The sequence below is a fragment of the Schistocerca gregaria genome, chromosome X (genome assembly GCF_023897955.1).
Source record: "Schistocerca gregaria isolate iqSchGreg1 chromosome X, iqSchGreg1.2, whole genome shotgun sequence".
Classification (NCBI taxonomy): domain Eukaryota; kingdom Metazoa; phylum Arthropoda; class Insecta; order Orthoptera; family Acrididae; genus Schistocerca; species Schistocerca gregaria.
This window is the reverse complement of record NC_064931.1, coordinates 278,760,475-278,777,396: the sequence shown is the minus strand read 5'-3', so window position 1 is coordinate 278,777,396 and position 16,922 is coordinate 278,760,475. Positions and strand designations below refer to the sequence as shown.

At 38.4% G+C, this 16,922-nt stretch overlaps 2 protein-coding genes across 2 annotated transcripts in view; one reads left to right on the top strand and one right to left on the bottom strand.

The window, feature by feature from the left end:
* Positions 1-698, bottom strand: part of LOC126297698 (5'-AMP-activated protein kinase catalytic subunit alpha-2) — a 146,098-nt gene extending 145,400 nt beyond the window's left edge. The window contains exon 1 of the mRNA XM_049988821.1: positions 461-698. Within this exon, the coding sequence (XP_049844778.1) occupies positions 461-563 (103 nt within the window). The 5' untranslated portion in view covers positions 564-698. The remainder of the gene's footprint in view (positions 1-460) is intronic.
* A 1,186-nt stretch (positions 699-1,884) lies between these two features.
* The window catches only part of LOC126297699 (putative hydroxypyruvate isomerase), a 59,816-nt gene continuing 44,778 nt past the window's right edge, over positions 1,885-16,922 (top strand). Inside the window, exon 1 of the mRNA XM_049988822.1 lies at positions 1,885-2,082. Coding sequence (XP_049844779.1) covers positions 1,887-2,082 — 196 coding nt within the window. The 5' untranslated portion in view covers positions 1,885-1,886. The remainder of the gene's footprint in view (positions 2,083-16,922) is intronic.

Below are 16,922 nucleotides of genomic sequence, written 5' to 3'. Positions count from 1 at the left end.
CGTTTCACAACTGTGATTGATTGTTGACAGCACTTAATACAGAAAATAAATGTACTGGGAGGTTGTCAGCATTTACTAATTTAGTTTTCAATTTTATATTAAACACAACGTGTGATGTTATATAACTATGCTGCGTTTTTTTCTCTCTCTTTTTTCTTTCAACAATTTCTGTGTACGTTACAAGGCATTCCGTAGCAGTGTGACACCGTCGCAGTTGTGTAGCTGGATAAAAAAAATAACAAATAAAAGTAGCCAATATGAACAACCTTGAAATGTAAACAAAACAGTACATAACCTACTGTAAATTAAACTAGTACAGAAATTATAAACGAATGTAAATGATGAACAGTTTATTAATTTCAGTGCAAAAGAACTTTAAAAATCGAAACTCTAAAACATAAATTTGCGATTCAAAATAGCTTATTCTCAGCTGTCACATACAGCAAAGTAGCAAACTTACTTTTCACTTTACCGAAGGTCCCAACTCCTAATGTCTGTCCTAAAGTGTAATGTCCTATCTTAACGATAGGCTGCTGGGTTGATTGTTGTCCTTTCTCTCCCATGATTTTAACATCAGTTTACAAATACAACTGCACCATTGATGTAAATAAATGATCATTCGACAGCGATGCTACATTAATTGTCGGATTGGAGTCACGTGACCTTGTGCTTCAGCCATGCTTTCTTCGTTGCGGTTTTGTTTGTGTCGCGCTAGATTCGATGTTCTTCACCTCTGATGTCTTCATTGTTGGTCAATTACCTTGTACGATTTTCCACTGTTATTATTGCTTTATTACAAAATACGAACAATGAATTATTGAATTAGTACGACACGAGCGATAGTCGGTGCACGGGTGTCACTCTGGAAGAATTATTGTGAAGCAAAGACTAGACAAAGGACACAAATATGATATACCACTTTATAAATCATTAAAAATTTGTTGTGTGCGTGTGTGGAAGTAGGGCTGGCTAATACTTTTTTCTGCTCTTGACCTCCTGGCCAGTAGCTTACACACTGACGGACATCTTCATCAGCTACCAATCCAAGTGTGAATCATTACACTCATATTTGGGATGTATGGAATTCCAATCTTTGTCTTGTTAACCTACTATCGAATCACCTCGCAGCCAATAGGGCGGTAAACTATTATTCTGTAACATGATTATGTATGTCTGCGGACAATCCACCTTCCTCTTTCATCTCTCTTAATTTGTTAACATTCTTAACGGTGATCGCATTTCCACAAGATGTGTCATCAAGAAAGTACCAAAGCAGTATAGCAAACGTATATAATAGACGCACATAGATATGGTATTGGGCTCGTAATAAAATATGTGTCATCAAGAAAGTACCAAAGCAGTATAGCAAACGTATATAATAGACGCACATAGATATGGTATTGGGCTCGTAATAAAAATATGCGGCCATACAATATAAGGTGCAAAATTTTCTGGTGTCACTATGCCAGTAATCACACAGTCTGGAAATCACGCGAACGCTAAAGATGGTGTTTATTTCCTTCGGTACCATAAAAACAAACTGATGCGTCACACTAAAAGTACTATCTTTGTTTTATTTACATTTTCAAATCGAGTACGGTCCGCATGAAACGATAAAGACGTGTAGTATTGAAGTTTGTATGTTAGTGGCCACTAATAACAACAAATACCGATTTGTAGTTTTATTCCAACTATCATTCTCACAAGGATAAGTTTGTCGACACCTACTCCTGGGCAATGTAGAAGTGACTGAACGCGGTACTGTGTAATGTAGATCTAGAAGAGTGTTGCGTAAGACAGTGATAACAGGCCGAGTTGTATTAGTCGTATTCTGTTTTCCTGTAGTTAGTTGTGTACAGACAGTACTTGGAAGTATATTCGCGAAAATGACCCTCAGGGTGTGTGCAAATCTTAGCTTCATGTTTCAAGAAACTACATCACTTATCGAACGATACGCTTTAGCTAAGGAAGCTGGTTTTCGTGCTGTGGAATGTGCTTTTCCGTATGAATATCCCCTGGAAGAAGTTATTTCAGCAAAAGAAAGTGCCGGTGTCGACCAGATCTTGATAAATGTATTTCCTGGTAAGCAGTATTAAAAAATTATTGCTGTAAATTTAGTTTAAAAATCATAGTTAATATGTTAATTGCATAATTAGATTTTCCAGTCTAGGCGTATTCCATTCCATGGCTTCACTAAAACGTTGTATGCTCACTTAGTTACATAATGACTTGTATGCTCATGCATGATGACAGTGTCTAGTTTTTAAGCATCAGAACGTTGTAACTTACGGTAACATCAGATCTCACAAACGAAGTTTGTGTAATGAAATAAACCTATTCATAAAACATATAAACTTTCATTAATGTTACAAACTGCCTTAAGTTTATATAAAATGTCTGTTGTACAATACACTGTGCTTCAACCCAGCATATACATAACGAGAGTAACCTTTCTAATTCTTCAGAAAAAGAGAGCCTACATTTCTAACGATGTTTCGCCCAGTATAATGGCAGGCTATGACAAACAGAACCTGGTCCACAATGGCCCAAGTTCACTAGAAATCAAGTTGTACATATGTGATATGTATAAGACATCCCCCTTGATGTGTCGTTTTAAGTCATCAAATGATTAAATTTTTCGTAACAAAATGTATGAAACAGGTGATCACAGAGTTAGTTAGCTACATATTCCATGGATCATTTTGCACAGTAGATTGTAACAATGTGGAACAAGTCATTTTACATTCACATCATAAATTAATTTTTACATATGATTATGTTCTGAACATTTCTAAGTTCGTTAAAAGATATACGAATGTGACTTAGTAATTCCTACCCCCCCCCCCCCCCCCCACCACCATTTACACATTTCAATAATAGATATTGCTGTATGGAATAGAAGGAGTTGTCAAGGAGAAACTTTCTCATTTTCTTATCAAATTATATGTCGCTGTCTGTTAGATGTTTTATATCACTGGGCAAGTGATCAAAACTTTTGTTGCAGCGTTTTGCACCCCATTTTGTACTAAAGACAACTTTAATCTGGTGCAATGAATGTCATTTTTTCTTCTGGCACTTTAATTTTGTACCTTATTGTTCCTTTTGAACTGTAGTGGGCTGTTTTCAACAAACTTTGTGAGGGAGTAGATGTACTGTGAGACAGTTGTCAGGATGCCCAACTCCTCAAACATATGTCTACAAGATGATTGTGGGTGAGCACCACTTATTATTCTTACAGAACGTTTTTCACAATGAAAACTTTCTTTCTTAAAGATGAATTGCCCCAGAACGTTATTTAATATGACATTATTGAATCAAAACTTGCAAAATACATCAACTTACAGATTTGTCTCTCCCCAAGATTTGCAATGACACTAAGTAGGCTACAAGTGTGGGGCATTGCAGAAGCGTCTGATTCCATCCCTCTTCTTACACCCATTCCGTCATCAATATGGTGGTTACTGCTACTTCCAGTTTATACAAAATGGCGCCAATGATGTCACTACACACACACGCCAGCAAATGTAAACTAAAATAAAAATTCATGGAGGTGTGTACCATCTATGCATAGACGGTAGATACCTCCATGAATTCAAAGCAGCTAAGGGAAAGACAGAAAACAGAATAAAATTATGAAAAATAAAAATGACACAGTAGCGTCCCACTCCAAATATAAAATGAATCTAATTGGACAGCTGCAGTAAATTAGGTGTTTAGGGAAGGAACAAGCTATATATACAACAATACAAAACCACTGCACCATTTGAAAACAAATAGTATAAAAAAAATAAATTACAGCATTTTGTTACACCAACAAAACAACAGGCATCAGACATTTTCCTTGACCTATATAGTGCAACCACAGATACTGATACCAAAACACCAACTCCAACAACCCTGTAAAAGGGGAATTGGAGATTTCCCATGACCTATATAGCTCAACTGCAGCAGTCGATACCAAAAGAACACCACCTCTAACTCCGTATAGTGGAACCAAACCCCAACAACTCAAAAACACAAATGCCCCATATTCGCTACATCAATTGAAACACCCAACCTGTCATAAATACAGAACACACAAAACATCACAATTACTATAGAATGAAACCAAAAAAAAAAAAAAAACAAAAATTACTTACCAACAAAAGCCTCTGGCAAAATCACCTATGTTGGTCACTGCATTGCACCCCCCCCCCCCCCCAAAAAAAAAAAAAAAAAAAAAAAACCCACACATACACAATACCTGTGTCCCGATAAGTAACACATAACATACTCAGAAATAAGACCGAACATCTTCATAAATTGTATGAGAGACATTTTATCATCACATCTCACAGAATGTAATGATGCACTTATGAATTTCACTGTCAGATGCATACCTAACTAAATAGCAATTTAAAAAAATATACTTCTTTCTGCACAGCAAACACTAAACTAATCAGACCTAACAAAAAAAACTCATTGAAAACACTTCCATAACCCTTACTAGTGCACCAACTATCTAAATTCGAAACAACGTTAGCACAGTGACAAGCAAAACTCAAATGAACCTGATACCACACACATTGAAAACATTTCTGTCTAAGGAGTATCATTCTGCTGGATAGTAGGCCATTTGATTTGTCCGGCAGCCAAATTAGGAGACGTGGTTGCCAAGGAAGCATGTATTCAGAATCGAGTGGCTCAGTGTACTGTCCCATTACTGTAGTGGTGGGAAGAAGTGTGTGTGCCACAAGCACCACTCAGTAACAGTCCTCTACTTAAGTGGGTAGCTGTTTGCCATTGCACTGTACCATTGTGTTGCATATGTCTCTGTGAGTTCACTGTTTTCTTAATACATCTTTTAGTAGTCATTCCGTCAATATGTTCATAGAATTTTAAGTTTCTCTTGCATACAGTATCAGCAAATGTGTGTGTTTGTGTCTGTGGTTCTCTCGGTGTAAGTTATTTTTTTCTTGTGTGGGAATGTATATGCACGTAAGAATTTTCCTTTCTTGTTTTTTTATCTCTGAAACTTTGGAGTTATGTGGTGTCTTATGCATGATACCTTTTAGTAAAGAACCTGGCAGTGCTCTCATGGTGCACTGACAAAGATAGTTTAACATCTAGAGAGATTGAAAAAAACCATAATTACTCATTTGTATCAAGTACTTTCATCTTGAAACCTATACTTTTCACTCAATACATTTCAGGTGATACTTTTACTCGTATTATAATGTAATTGGATAGATAAAAAATCTGCTCACCAAATGGTGGCAGGAGAACACTTGTATAAAAGATATTGAAGTCTGCTAGCTTTTGGAGCCAATGGCTCCTTCTTCTGGCAAAAGGGTTGAAGGAAAAGGACTGGTGAAGTTTAGGAGAAGGGGTAGAATTCAGAAAACTTGCTCAGAACCCCAGGTTCAGGGAAGAATTGCCAGATGGGGTGAGGACCTACCAGATACGGTGAGAAAGAAAGAGGGTTTACTGGGCAGGGTGAAAGGGAAAGATAAGTCTTCACAGGGCAGCCACATATAGTATGTAGACACCAGGGACAGTCCACAGAGAAACCACCTTTGGCTGCATTGATCATACATGCCACTACCACCCTCACCTGAGTTTGTATTGTGATAACTGGATTGGCAGCCACTGCCCAGACCTCTAGCTGAGGCTACCACCCCATAATTCTCAACTGGACATCCCACCCCAAGGTCCAGAAGTCCTATATTGGACTGGGAATTGCTTGAATGAATGTCACTATTGTTAACCTACATTCTAGGTCACCTGGAAACTGTGGTTATTTGCTAAACCAACTGGGAAGTGGTAATTGGATGCATTTCTTACTTACAGGCATGGGGGTTTCATTCCAGTATATGACCATCGCTGTAATAATTGCACAGCAGAAAAGGGAGCACCAGCATAGCGGGCTCAGTGAACTACCAGAAGAAGAAGGCAGGCGTGTGGAAAAACAACACTGTCATATTATTCCATAATAATGAGAATAACATAGAAAGTAAACTGCTAACAAATAACAGTACTTTTCACTGTACAAAACAGTTACTGCCTCATAATGATTCATGGGAAACAAATTTTAATCGACAATTTAAAAGAGAGTCTGCACCTAACGTAGGTAAGGTACTGGCATGCAAGCTAATTTGACACTCAGCATTGTGGCTGATGGGAGCGAATGTCAATGGGAAATGCCTTTACAGTCACACCTATCATCCATCATGCCACGCATCAGGTTAGTTTGTGTAAACAGTAGTGGGCACAAAAATCATTGCTTCTGACCATAGGTTCCTACTGACTTGAAGAACACACTTTAATGCACTGTAAGATTAATACTCTTGGCTGAAGTAATGATAAATAGTTGGAAACAGCAAGAAGACATAGCGGAGAGGGAATTGTGGAGGACCGAACTTCTGACATATGTTCTCATACCTGTCTTGGCAGTGAGTTCTGGAGATAGAAGTGGCAGCACCACTCTTTGTGGCAGCAGTGAATTACTAATAGTCTCACACCACAGTTGGTGAAATTAATATTCTGTAAAACATGGTGCAATGCGCAGAGGAATGGTTGACTTCTTCAGCTCGACGACACTTGGTTACAACATCTGTATAAAATAAACAAAGATGGACACACTGAGCCAGTGACTGTCGGTTTAATGGTCCATCTCCTTTGTCCTATACAGGATGATGCATCTCCACTGTTATCTGATCTGGATGAAGTTTTGACACTGATTGAGTGTGAGGCAAGGGTCTGCTCACAGAGAAAATCAGGAGACTGCCTAAGTCTGTGTGTTAGCAACTCTCTAGTGACAATGGTATCCACCCCCAGCACCAGTGGGGGACCATTGTAAGGGCAATATGTTGGTATTATTGTGCATGGTAGAAGGGAGCTTTTAACGAAGTAGCCACATTCAGACTTTCAATGGCTGCTTCTCATTATCAGTGGTTTTGTGGATTTTTTAAAATAATTAATGGCTAATGCAGTCTAGCTGAAACTTTAGGTACAACAATTCCTTTATATAGGAAAGTTATTGATAACTCTCCTTGCACAATCCAACATAATTAAACACATAACATTTGACCATAATGTTTTATTAGGTCCTCACTAATTAGTATATTAAAAATTAAATTACATTACTACCTTGCATTAATTATTACCAATTAAACAATATGATTATTTATGGAAAGCTGTTAGTTTTTGAGGTGCTACAACCACTCCCAGAAAGAGTTAAGAGAGAGAAATTTCTCAGCAACTTAATTCTAACAAGCATCAAGGGAAAACAACTTGAAATATACTAGACAAATGTGTCTTGATGTGGCTCTTTTATCAGTAGCCATGATTACACATCCTCACTCTCTATCACCACACACACACCTTAATGGAATACATTGGAGGAAGGTGTGTGGATTGGCAAAGTCAGTGGCCCGGTGTGGCAGTCAGCACTTTAACTGCCCGCCCAGCAATGACTATGTAAGGGGCAGTCGCATTTGATGTCATGTCTGTCAGCTGGCCACTCACCAGGTTGCATGCCAGTTGGTGCACCAGTTGGCAGCTTACGGAGAGCCCAAGCAGTCCGTGTCATCGTTAGTGGCCCCTTTCCCAGGAACAGGTGTCAAGAACTTCAAGACGCTCAAGTACCTGTGACTCAATCGTTTGCAGAGCCAGGAAGGATAATGTCTTACTGCCTCTATCTGTGCAGAAAGGACAGATAGAACATAAAACCATCTGCTTTGCTAACCACATGCTGAGTGCTTGTGAGATAGACCGAGAAAAATTGTTGGCAGCTATTTGGAGATAGCACTGGTTTCAGAAGTACTTATTAGACCAGCAGGAAATATTAATGACCACTCACAGGGCATTAACATTCGTGAACCGTTGTTAGCACTTGAATGCATGGCTGCTGTGCTGGGCACTGGTCTTGTAAGAATGTGAGTACACAGTCAAGTACATTCCAGGCCGAGAGAATGTATTACCAGGTGGAAAGAAAGGTACTTGATGTATGATTTATTAGGAATGTCCCAGAGGATGCTGCCATGAGGAATAAGCTCAGAAGGATCACTACCATTCAGATTACTGATGAGAAGCCAGCTAAGATCATGGCAGAGTTTCTCAAAACTCAAGACAGTGAGCAGATCCACACCTACTACAAAGTAGAAAATGATGCCCTGTTCATCTGCACCCATCAGGAGAGTTTTCATTGGAAGCATAGTATCCTTGAGTCATTACAGGAAGAACTAATTTGGAATCAGCATTCTACATCTACATATACACCCTGCAAGTAACTATATTTTCTTCCTCATTCCACTCGTAAATAGAGAGAGGGAAAAACAACTGTCTGTATGCCTCCATACGAGCCCTTATTTCTCTTGTTGTATCATCATTGTACAGCAATGCCACTGAATGTACCTGCAAATTATATCATTGCACGACACACTGTTCAGGAGTATGACATCTTAAATGCAGAGGTGTGTTAAAAACTGCTGCATCACACACAGTGTTTTAATTTATCACTTCTTTAATACTAATTCTATTCACAACACATTTCACAGACATTATCCTCATATACCATTGAATGTACCTGCAAAATTATATCACTGTATGACAAATATTTCAGGACATATGACATCACAGACACTGAGATACATGAATATGAAAATAAAGGGCAAATTTTGATAGAGATTGAAATTGTGTACAGATATGTGTAATACATGTTAAATATGTGTCCTTTACTTACATGGATAAAGTCGTGTGTAAAATGCTGCTCCTACATCCTTGGACCAGTTTCAGCCAAACTTGGTATACAAATTACTTACTATCTGGAAAGAAATAACTATGTGGGTAAGAACCACAAACCTATTGGAATGGGGGTGACGAACAGAGAAGTGTGAGAGAGGGAGAGGTGGAGATACAGTGAGGAGGAAGGAGAAGATGGACATAGCTGGGGGGAGGAGGAGATGGAGCAAGAGAGAGAGAGAGAGGTGGTGGTGGACAGAAAGAGGGGAGTGGCAGGAGATGAGCAGAGAGAGGGGAAAGGTGGTGATGGGCAGAGATAGGGGGAAGGAGGAGATAGACAGGTAAGAGGGGGAAGGGGACAGAGGGGCACAAGGAGTTGGACAGAGTCTTTGGGGAGGGGGGGGTGTTCAGGAGGTGAACAGTTAGAGGAAGGAGGAGTTCGTGGACAGAGAGAGAGGAGGCTATGAGCTGGACAGAGAGATGGGGGAGGAGGAGACATCCAGGGAGAGGGGGGGGGGGGGAGGGATATGGAGTAATAGAAAATCAGCATAAAGACATAAAAGTTAGCAAGCATAGATGAAATTCCAGTGTCTATTCAGAACGCATGCATATACAGCATACAAACCCCACTAATAAACATGATAAGTGAGTCATTTAGTTCGGATATTTTTACAGAGTTGGGCTTTTGCTAAAGAATGATAATGCAGAGAGTATAGTGAACTGCAGACCAGTGTCACTGCTGTCAGTATTCTCAAATATAATTTTGTCAGTCAAAAAAGGTTGACTAATGGGTTACCTGAAGAAGATACAACCTTCTTAAAGGAACACAGTTTGCTTGTTTAAGTAGAAGTATGTCATCAGCCATTACCAAGTACACAAAAGCTATTGACAAGTTTGTCTCTGTTACAAGCATATTCTTAGTCTTCCTATAGGCTTTTAACACTGTTCTACATCTACATCCATACTCCGCAAGCCACCTGACGGTGTGTGGCGGAGGGTACCCTGAGCACCTCTATCGGTTCTCCCTTCTATTCCAGTCTCGTATTGTACGTGGAAAGAAGGATTGTCGGTATGCTTCTGTGTGGGCTCTAATGTCTCTGATTTTATCCTCATGGACTCTTCGCGAGATATGCGTAGGAGGGAGCAATATACTGCTTGACTTTTCGGTGAAGGTATGTTCTCGAAACTTTAACAAAAGCCCGTACCGAGCTACTGAGCGTCTCTCCTGCAGAGTCTTCCACTGGAGTTTATCTATCATCTCCGTAACGCTTTCGCGATTACTAAATGATCCTGTAACGAAGCACGCTGCTCTCCGTTGGACCTTCTCTATCTCTTCTATCAACCCTATCTGGTTCGGATCCCACACTGCTGAGCAGTATTCAAGCAGTGGGCGAACAAGCATACTGTAACCTACTTCCTTTGTTTTCGGATTGCATTTCCTTAGGATTCTTCCAATGAATCTCAGTCTGGCATCTGCTTTACCGAAGATCAACTTTATATGATCCTGAAACACTATTATATCAAGCTGGAAGAGGTGGTTGTAAGAGGAATAACAAATGAATGGTTCCAGTCTTACCTGGAAAATAGAGTGCAAAAGGTAAACAGTGTTCGCAGTTCTGTTGATGATAAATATTTTTAAAAAAATCCAGTTGTCAGACAAGAAACACACAAACATCAGTGTTTTGTAGGGGAGTATATCAGGTCCAATTCTGTTCTCAGCATATATCAGTGACTGTCCAGACAATATAAGACATGGGGGAAAAGATCTCTTTGCTGGTAACAGAAGTGTCATATTTATCAATAAATCCCCATAAAACCCAGTAGAAAAGGCAAGTGAAACCCTCAGAGAAATTTTTAGATGGGCGGTATGTAATAAATTAACATTTAACCTAAAGAAAACAAACCACGTGGACTTCAGCATAAAGAGGGAAAACAACTCTTTCAGATTAAACACAGATGATGAATGTATGCATTGTGTAACAGTTACAAAGTTTTTAGGAATTAATATTTTTTGTCAATTATTATGGATGAACAGACAAAGATACTGGCAAAAAAAGGGTCAGTATGTTATGCTCACGGGGTTCAGTTATGAGTAACAACGAATGTCTTGTAGTGACATACTGTTCCTACATACACTCTGTTCTTAGCAATGGGATCCTTTTTAGGGATCAAAGGCACAAAATATGGACACCATTTTCAAACTACAGAAAAGAACCATAAGAATAATAATTAAAAGTAGTAGTTGGACTCATTGTGAAGAACTATTTTTAAAAAAATGGGTATTCGGACAGCACCAAATGAGTACATCAGCCAATTTGTTATGGATGTTAAGGGACGCATTAGTATTTCACTAATAGTTCTTTACGTATTCAAAAACTGAGTAGAGTGTTTTCTATCAGGGTATAAAACTGTATAATAAACTGCCCAAGGAGACGAAAAAGATGACTAAAATACACCTGTTTAAAAGGTGTACAAAACATACTTCATAAGTATTTCATACTAGACAGTTAAAGCCTACTTAGAGAATGCAGAGTAGGGGTTAGAACGAGAGGGGACACTTACAACCTCCTGTCATTTTACAGTATGTGAACATACTATAATGCTTCTAACAAGAGCATCATGTGCCAAGATTTATAGTGCACGAGAGTAATGGCTTGTCATTCTCCTGAGTTCAGCATCTGACTCTTCACAGGGGGGGGGTTCTGACTTAGTTTTCCAGATGGACAGAAGAGAGAAAATGGAGATGTGAATGGGACATAGTAACATATTTATAGCCCTATAGTTAGACAAAAGGGATTGCAGAGAGCATAGCAACATATTTGTGGTCATGGAGTCACCAACTGTTGTCCATCATGTGTGTGCAATGATAGCATAGATAAATGCAAAGAAACAGTGCACAATTATTTTCTGCATTATATTTGCAAATTGTATGTATGAGTAAAAGAGCATTATACCATATGGACCGACTGATACAGGGAGTGAAATTGTTAAGGCAGTGACCTTACATTCAGGAGGGTGGACTTTGTTCTGCCTGGCCTTCCTGATTTTTTATTTTCTGTGATTTTTCAAAATCATTTCAGAGAAATAGCTGGATGTTTCCTTCACCAAGTCCAGGACCAACCACCTGCCCTATCCTCACAAAAACATCATTGTACAGTCTGTGTGTCTGTACGTTTGAGCTATTTATTTTAATTGTATTATGATATCAAATACTATACCATTATCAGGTGATCCCTGGATGAATTAAATAAAAAAGAGGCTCCTAATGTATGCTTGCAGGAATTGGTCACAGTAATGATACTTGTGAGTAAAGATTCTTTGTTGAGTTCACTGGATGACACACACATTCATATTCAACAAGATCACTAATGACCATTCCCTTTGAATGGCCTGATTCCACATCACCTGAAGCTAAGTTTTTTTTTTAACTACATAATGCTCATTACAATGCAGATAACCTCTTCAATAAATGAAGCCATTTTTAGGTTAAGAAATAGAAAAAAAATACACAGAGCCAAATTTGAAGAATAGTGTATGAGGGGACATTATTTCGAATTCCAGCTTGTGTACTTTAACTATTGCAGTGGCGACAGTGTGCTGCAGTCAGGAGCGTTAATCACGTTAACTTTTGATATAACTCACTGTGCAAATAATCATAAAAACATCGAGCTATAAGAACCAGTGCTTGTTTTACCCATACTAAATAGTCACTCAAGACAAAAGTTTCCTCTTTGTCCAAGCATTTTTTGTACATTTTCACCATGATCAAGCCACATTTTGACTGTAGTTGTCTGTGAGATGTATAGTATAATGGATCAATGTTATGTTCACATTGAGATAATAGCAACAAAAATCATTTTCATGATGTTTTTGTTTTTCCGCACAGATTTAGAAATATCTGTCGTGGATCCTTTTGGGTTTGGCATACATAAATGCAGCATCCATCATGTGCACATGTCCCCTTATCATTAATTTTAATGATCATTTCTTCAGAATATGTCTTGTTGAGGTGACTTAAAAGTGCGAAGTGCTCATATTATTGTGTGTTTAAGAAGGCTGCTATATTTTTGGGGGGGGGGGGGGGGAGTACCTCAACTCGGAGAAAATCATTACCAGCAGCAAGATGCATGACAGCAGTACTATGGGCTGTCACAGATTTTAACCATTGATATACAGGCAACAGTTCAACAAATTTCTCTTCACTTCAGTCTTGTCCAACAATTTCTGGTGAGCAGCCTCATTCTCGGTATGGAGTACATATACCAGTGCTTCAAACACATCCCTCTGCCCACAGGAAGTAACAGGGCATGGAGATTACCATGGGTGTAGGAACACCATTGTCGATACTAGAAATGTGGGAAAAATGTAATCTCAACTGACGAATGATGGTACTCATTGGCATTGATTAGGATGGCTCCCCAATACCTTCAACGTGGCCACGCCACAGCGTGTCACCACCATGTTTGTAATTGACTTGCTCATAAGTGTACACTTTGTCCATTTCTATGAAACATGTTTAAGAAAGCTGGCAACAAATTACTCCACATGGTAGCTATTTAAAAGTTTTAATACAGCTGTTGCAAGAAATCACCTCCCATCAAAATGTCCTATGGTTTTGTAAATGTGTACCATATTTATACAGTCTCTCTTTGTACTTGATGAAAGTGAGAGTGGTTACAAGTGTGATGTGTGTCAATGGTGAATCAAATAGTGAGGTGTTTAAGGAAATCTTCTGTTCATAATAAATACCTCATAATAAAATAAGAAACCCACTTTCGGTGGTGATGTAGGAAGCAGAAGACTCCTTTAAAGGCAGAATTGGCTCTTTTCCACAATACGAGGAAGGATTTTCAATATTAGCTCATACTTATGCATTGAGACAGCAACAGCTGAAAGTTTTAACAACTGAAAATCATTTACACAAGACAGAAAACTATTGACAGGCTCAAAGTTCGCAGAAATCTTTTGTTTCTAAGAAGAAAAGGTGCACCCCACAAAGGCATTCTGTGATCACTGATATATGTATATTTTTTTACATCATAATGAGTAATAAGTGGAGTGTTGTGACTTGTGCTATATTCTTGCAACCTATAATGCAGGATTAACTCTCCTTGTGAATGAAGACTATTCAAGAATTTTAAAAAGTGTTGTTATTGTTAAACATGTTGAAAAATTAAAACAGTGTGCTAATATTCAAACCCTGGCACTACACTTGACTTGCATGATAGCTTTCATCTGTCATTACCTTCTTTCCTATTTCCAAGTGCTTCAGACAATTTTCTGCAAAACACAAGGATCTGGATTTTACTCGTAATCCAGTTCACAGTTTTAACCACTCAGGAAGTTTCACAAGTGTACACACTGTTGTATAGTGAAACATGCATGCTGATATTTTTTGTTGTCCTGCTGTACAATTTCATGTATGTCAAAAACTAAGCTTTTAATACTTGTGCATAATTTGTGATTGAGGGGGAATAAAAGAGTAGAAATGCTGTCATGTGTGCCACTTATTATACTGCCATATCCTTCAGTCAATTCAGTGATGAATCCATAAAGTAACACCATGTGAAATTTTATATACAACTGATCATTACCCTAATCTGATGTAAGAGGGGGCCTGTAGGTCTTAATCTGGTCAGGGCAAATAAATAAATAAATAAATATGGAACAAGACATTTTTGTAGACTTTATAAGAAACATTTGGAATCTGTGAAGATCTTAAATTTTTCAACTGTCATTAAAGAGTGATTGGTGTGTAGTGACTGACTATAGATGTGTCATGATATCAGATCAAGATTGAACAGCTTTGGGCTCTAACCTACTGGAACTGGATGCTAGGGAAGAAGCTTCTTCATATACTAGTGGTAGCAGCAGTAGGGAAGAGTATGAATAAAAATATTGTTTGATAACAAAAGCAGTTTATTACTTACCAGTTCTACATTTTTGTTGGCTGTAGTTCATCACCGTTAACTAGTTTTTCTTTTCTGCCAGATGTACTCACTGTATAGTTGTACACTCAGTGGAAGCACAGTTAACTGTTAAGCTAGAAACAACAGCAATCTGTGGGTTGTTCTAGCAACTATTTTGTAACTCGTTCACCTTTACAGTGCCAAATGTGATGGACTTAACATGTTCCACGGACTTCAGTGAAAGGATAATGTGACATATGATGTGTGACTGCGACTTAGTCCCATAATTCTACAGAAATGATCTTAATAAAGCATGAAGACAAGTGGGAATCTCCATCTGATACAGTGCAATTCCAGAAGTCTAGTAATATGGACTTCATTTAATCAGTTGATATTCATACTACTGACAGTGACTTCTACGGGTTGCTTCTGGTTACAACTGCTTTCACTCTGGTACTCTTACTCCTGCTGAATTGAAGGCATCTCTCTTATATTCTATTTCCATCTTACTAGCCAAAAACAAGTCTGGTTACATTCAAATGTGTTACTGCACCTACAAGAATTCTCTAGAAGTATCAAGAAGTCTCCAGAACATGGCTCTTTTTGGTGCTCCAGATTTAGGACAGTATGGATTCACCAGTCCTTCCTAACTGTAAATTGTAAATGCTTAGGTACATTGCACACATTCCACCATGTTGTGATGAAAAATGAAATTAATTGTACTTACAGCTGGTTCAATTACTTGACCTGTTTTCTGGAACAAGGTTGAATGGGACCTTTTGTGTTCATTTCTCTAATTAGCATTCATTACACCTGCTACCTCACATTCATTACAGGTAACAGACTGACTCTGATGATATGCAGTGGGACAGGAAAGAGGAATGATGGTATTGAGCAGTGATATTTTCCAAAAAAGTTGGTTCACATTACAATTACTACAATGCATTAGATGTTTTGTTATGTATGGAGCAGGAGATTGAAACTGTGACATGGTTTCTACTCATGAGACATGTTCAAGACTATGCAGTTATGATGTAATGGGCAATTTGAAAATAAAAAGCACTAATTGTGTAACTTGGTGCAGTGAGAAATTGGGCTCAAAATTAAGTTTGTGTCTGTTTGCTGTAGTATGTTACATGAAATCTATTAAATTAATCAGTGTGAACTTTACGTATTTAACCCCTGTAAAATATTTTTGGGAGGAGAAGATCCAGTACATTGCCACTGAATGTTATATGATTGAGTCATTATTACAAGGCTGGCAAAGAAACCTAATGGATTTCTGTGTAGCTCATAGTTGCATAGTAATTTGTTACTATAATTCTGATTGGTTCTCATACAATTCAGATTGCTTCAAAATTGCCTGTAGAGGCTGCAGCCTAGAATTTTTGGATCAGGTCTGTTTATTGTTCCAAGTCTATGATGCTCCCCTGCTCCCACTTTTAGATCTCTCTATTGATTCTGTTCTACATCAAATGGGAGGTTGTGCCATAAGGAGAGTTTAGGATTTTAATTATCTTATCTCTAAAATGAACTGACTTGACTTTCCTTTGGATGTTCAGCTGGGGTGCTTTTACCGAGACAGTAGTTTAATTTGATGGCTGAAAGTATTGTGTCCAACTTCATTAGTTCTCCTCTGATTATTCGCTGCATGTATCTAAGGAAATTGACGGAGATCCTAAATGTGAAATAATTTGGGTGAAGGTCACAGTTAAAGCAAGCTCAGACATGGTAATTGGATGTCTCTATAGGCCCCTGGCTCAGCAGCTGTTGTGGCTGAGCACCTGAAGGATATTTTGGAAAATATTTCGAGTAGATTTCCCCACCATGTTATAGTTCTGGGTGGAGACTTTAATTTGCCTGATATAGACTGGGAGACTCAAACGTTCATAACGGGTGGCAGGGACAAAGAATCCAATGAAGTTTTTTAAAGTGCTTTATCTGAAAACTACCTTGAGCAGTTAAACAGAGAACCGACTCGTGGCGATAACATATTAGACCTTCTGGTGACAAACAGACCCTAACTATTTGAAACAGTTAACGCAGAACGGGGAACCAGCGATCATAAAGCGGTTACTGCATCCATGATTTCAGCCATAAGTAGAAATATTAAAAAAAAGGTAGGAAGATTTTTCTGTTTAGCAAAAGTGACAAAAATCAGATTACAGAGTACCTGACGGCTCAACACAAAAGTTTTGTCTCAAGTGCAGATAGTGTTGAGGATCAGTGGACAAAGTTCAAAAACATCGTACAATATGCGTTAGATGAGTATGTGCCAAGCAAGATCGTAAG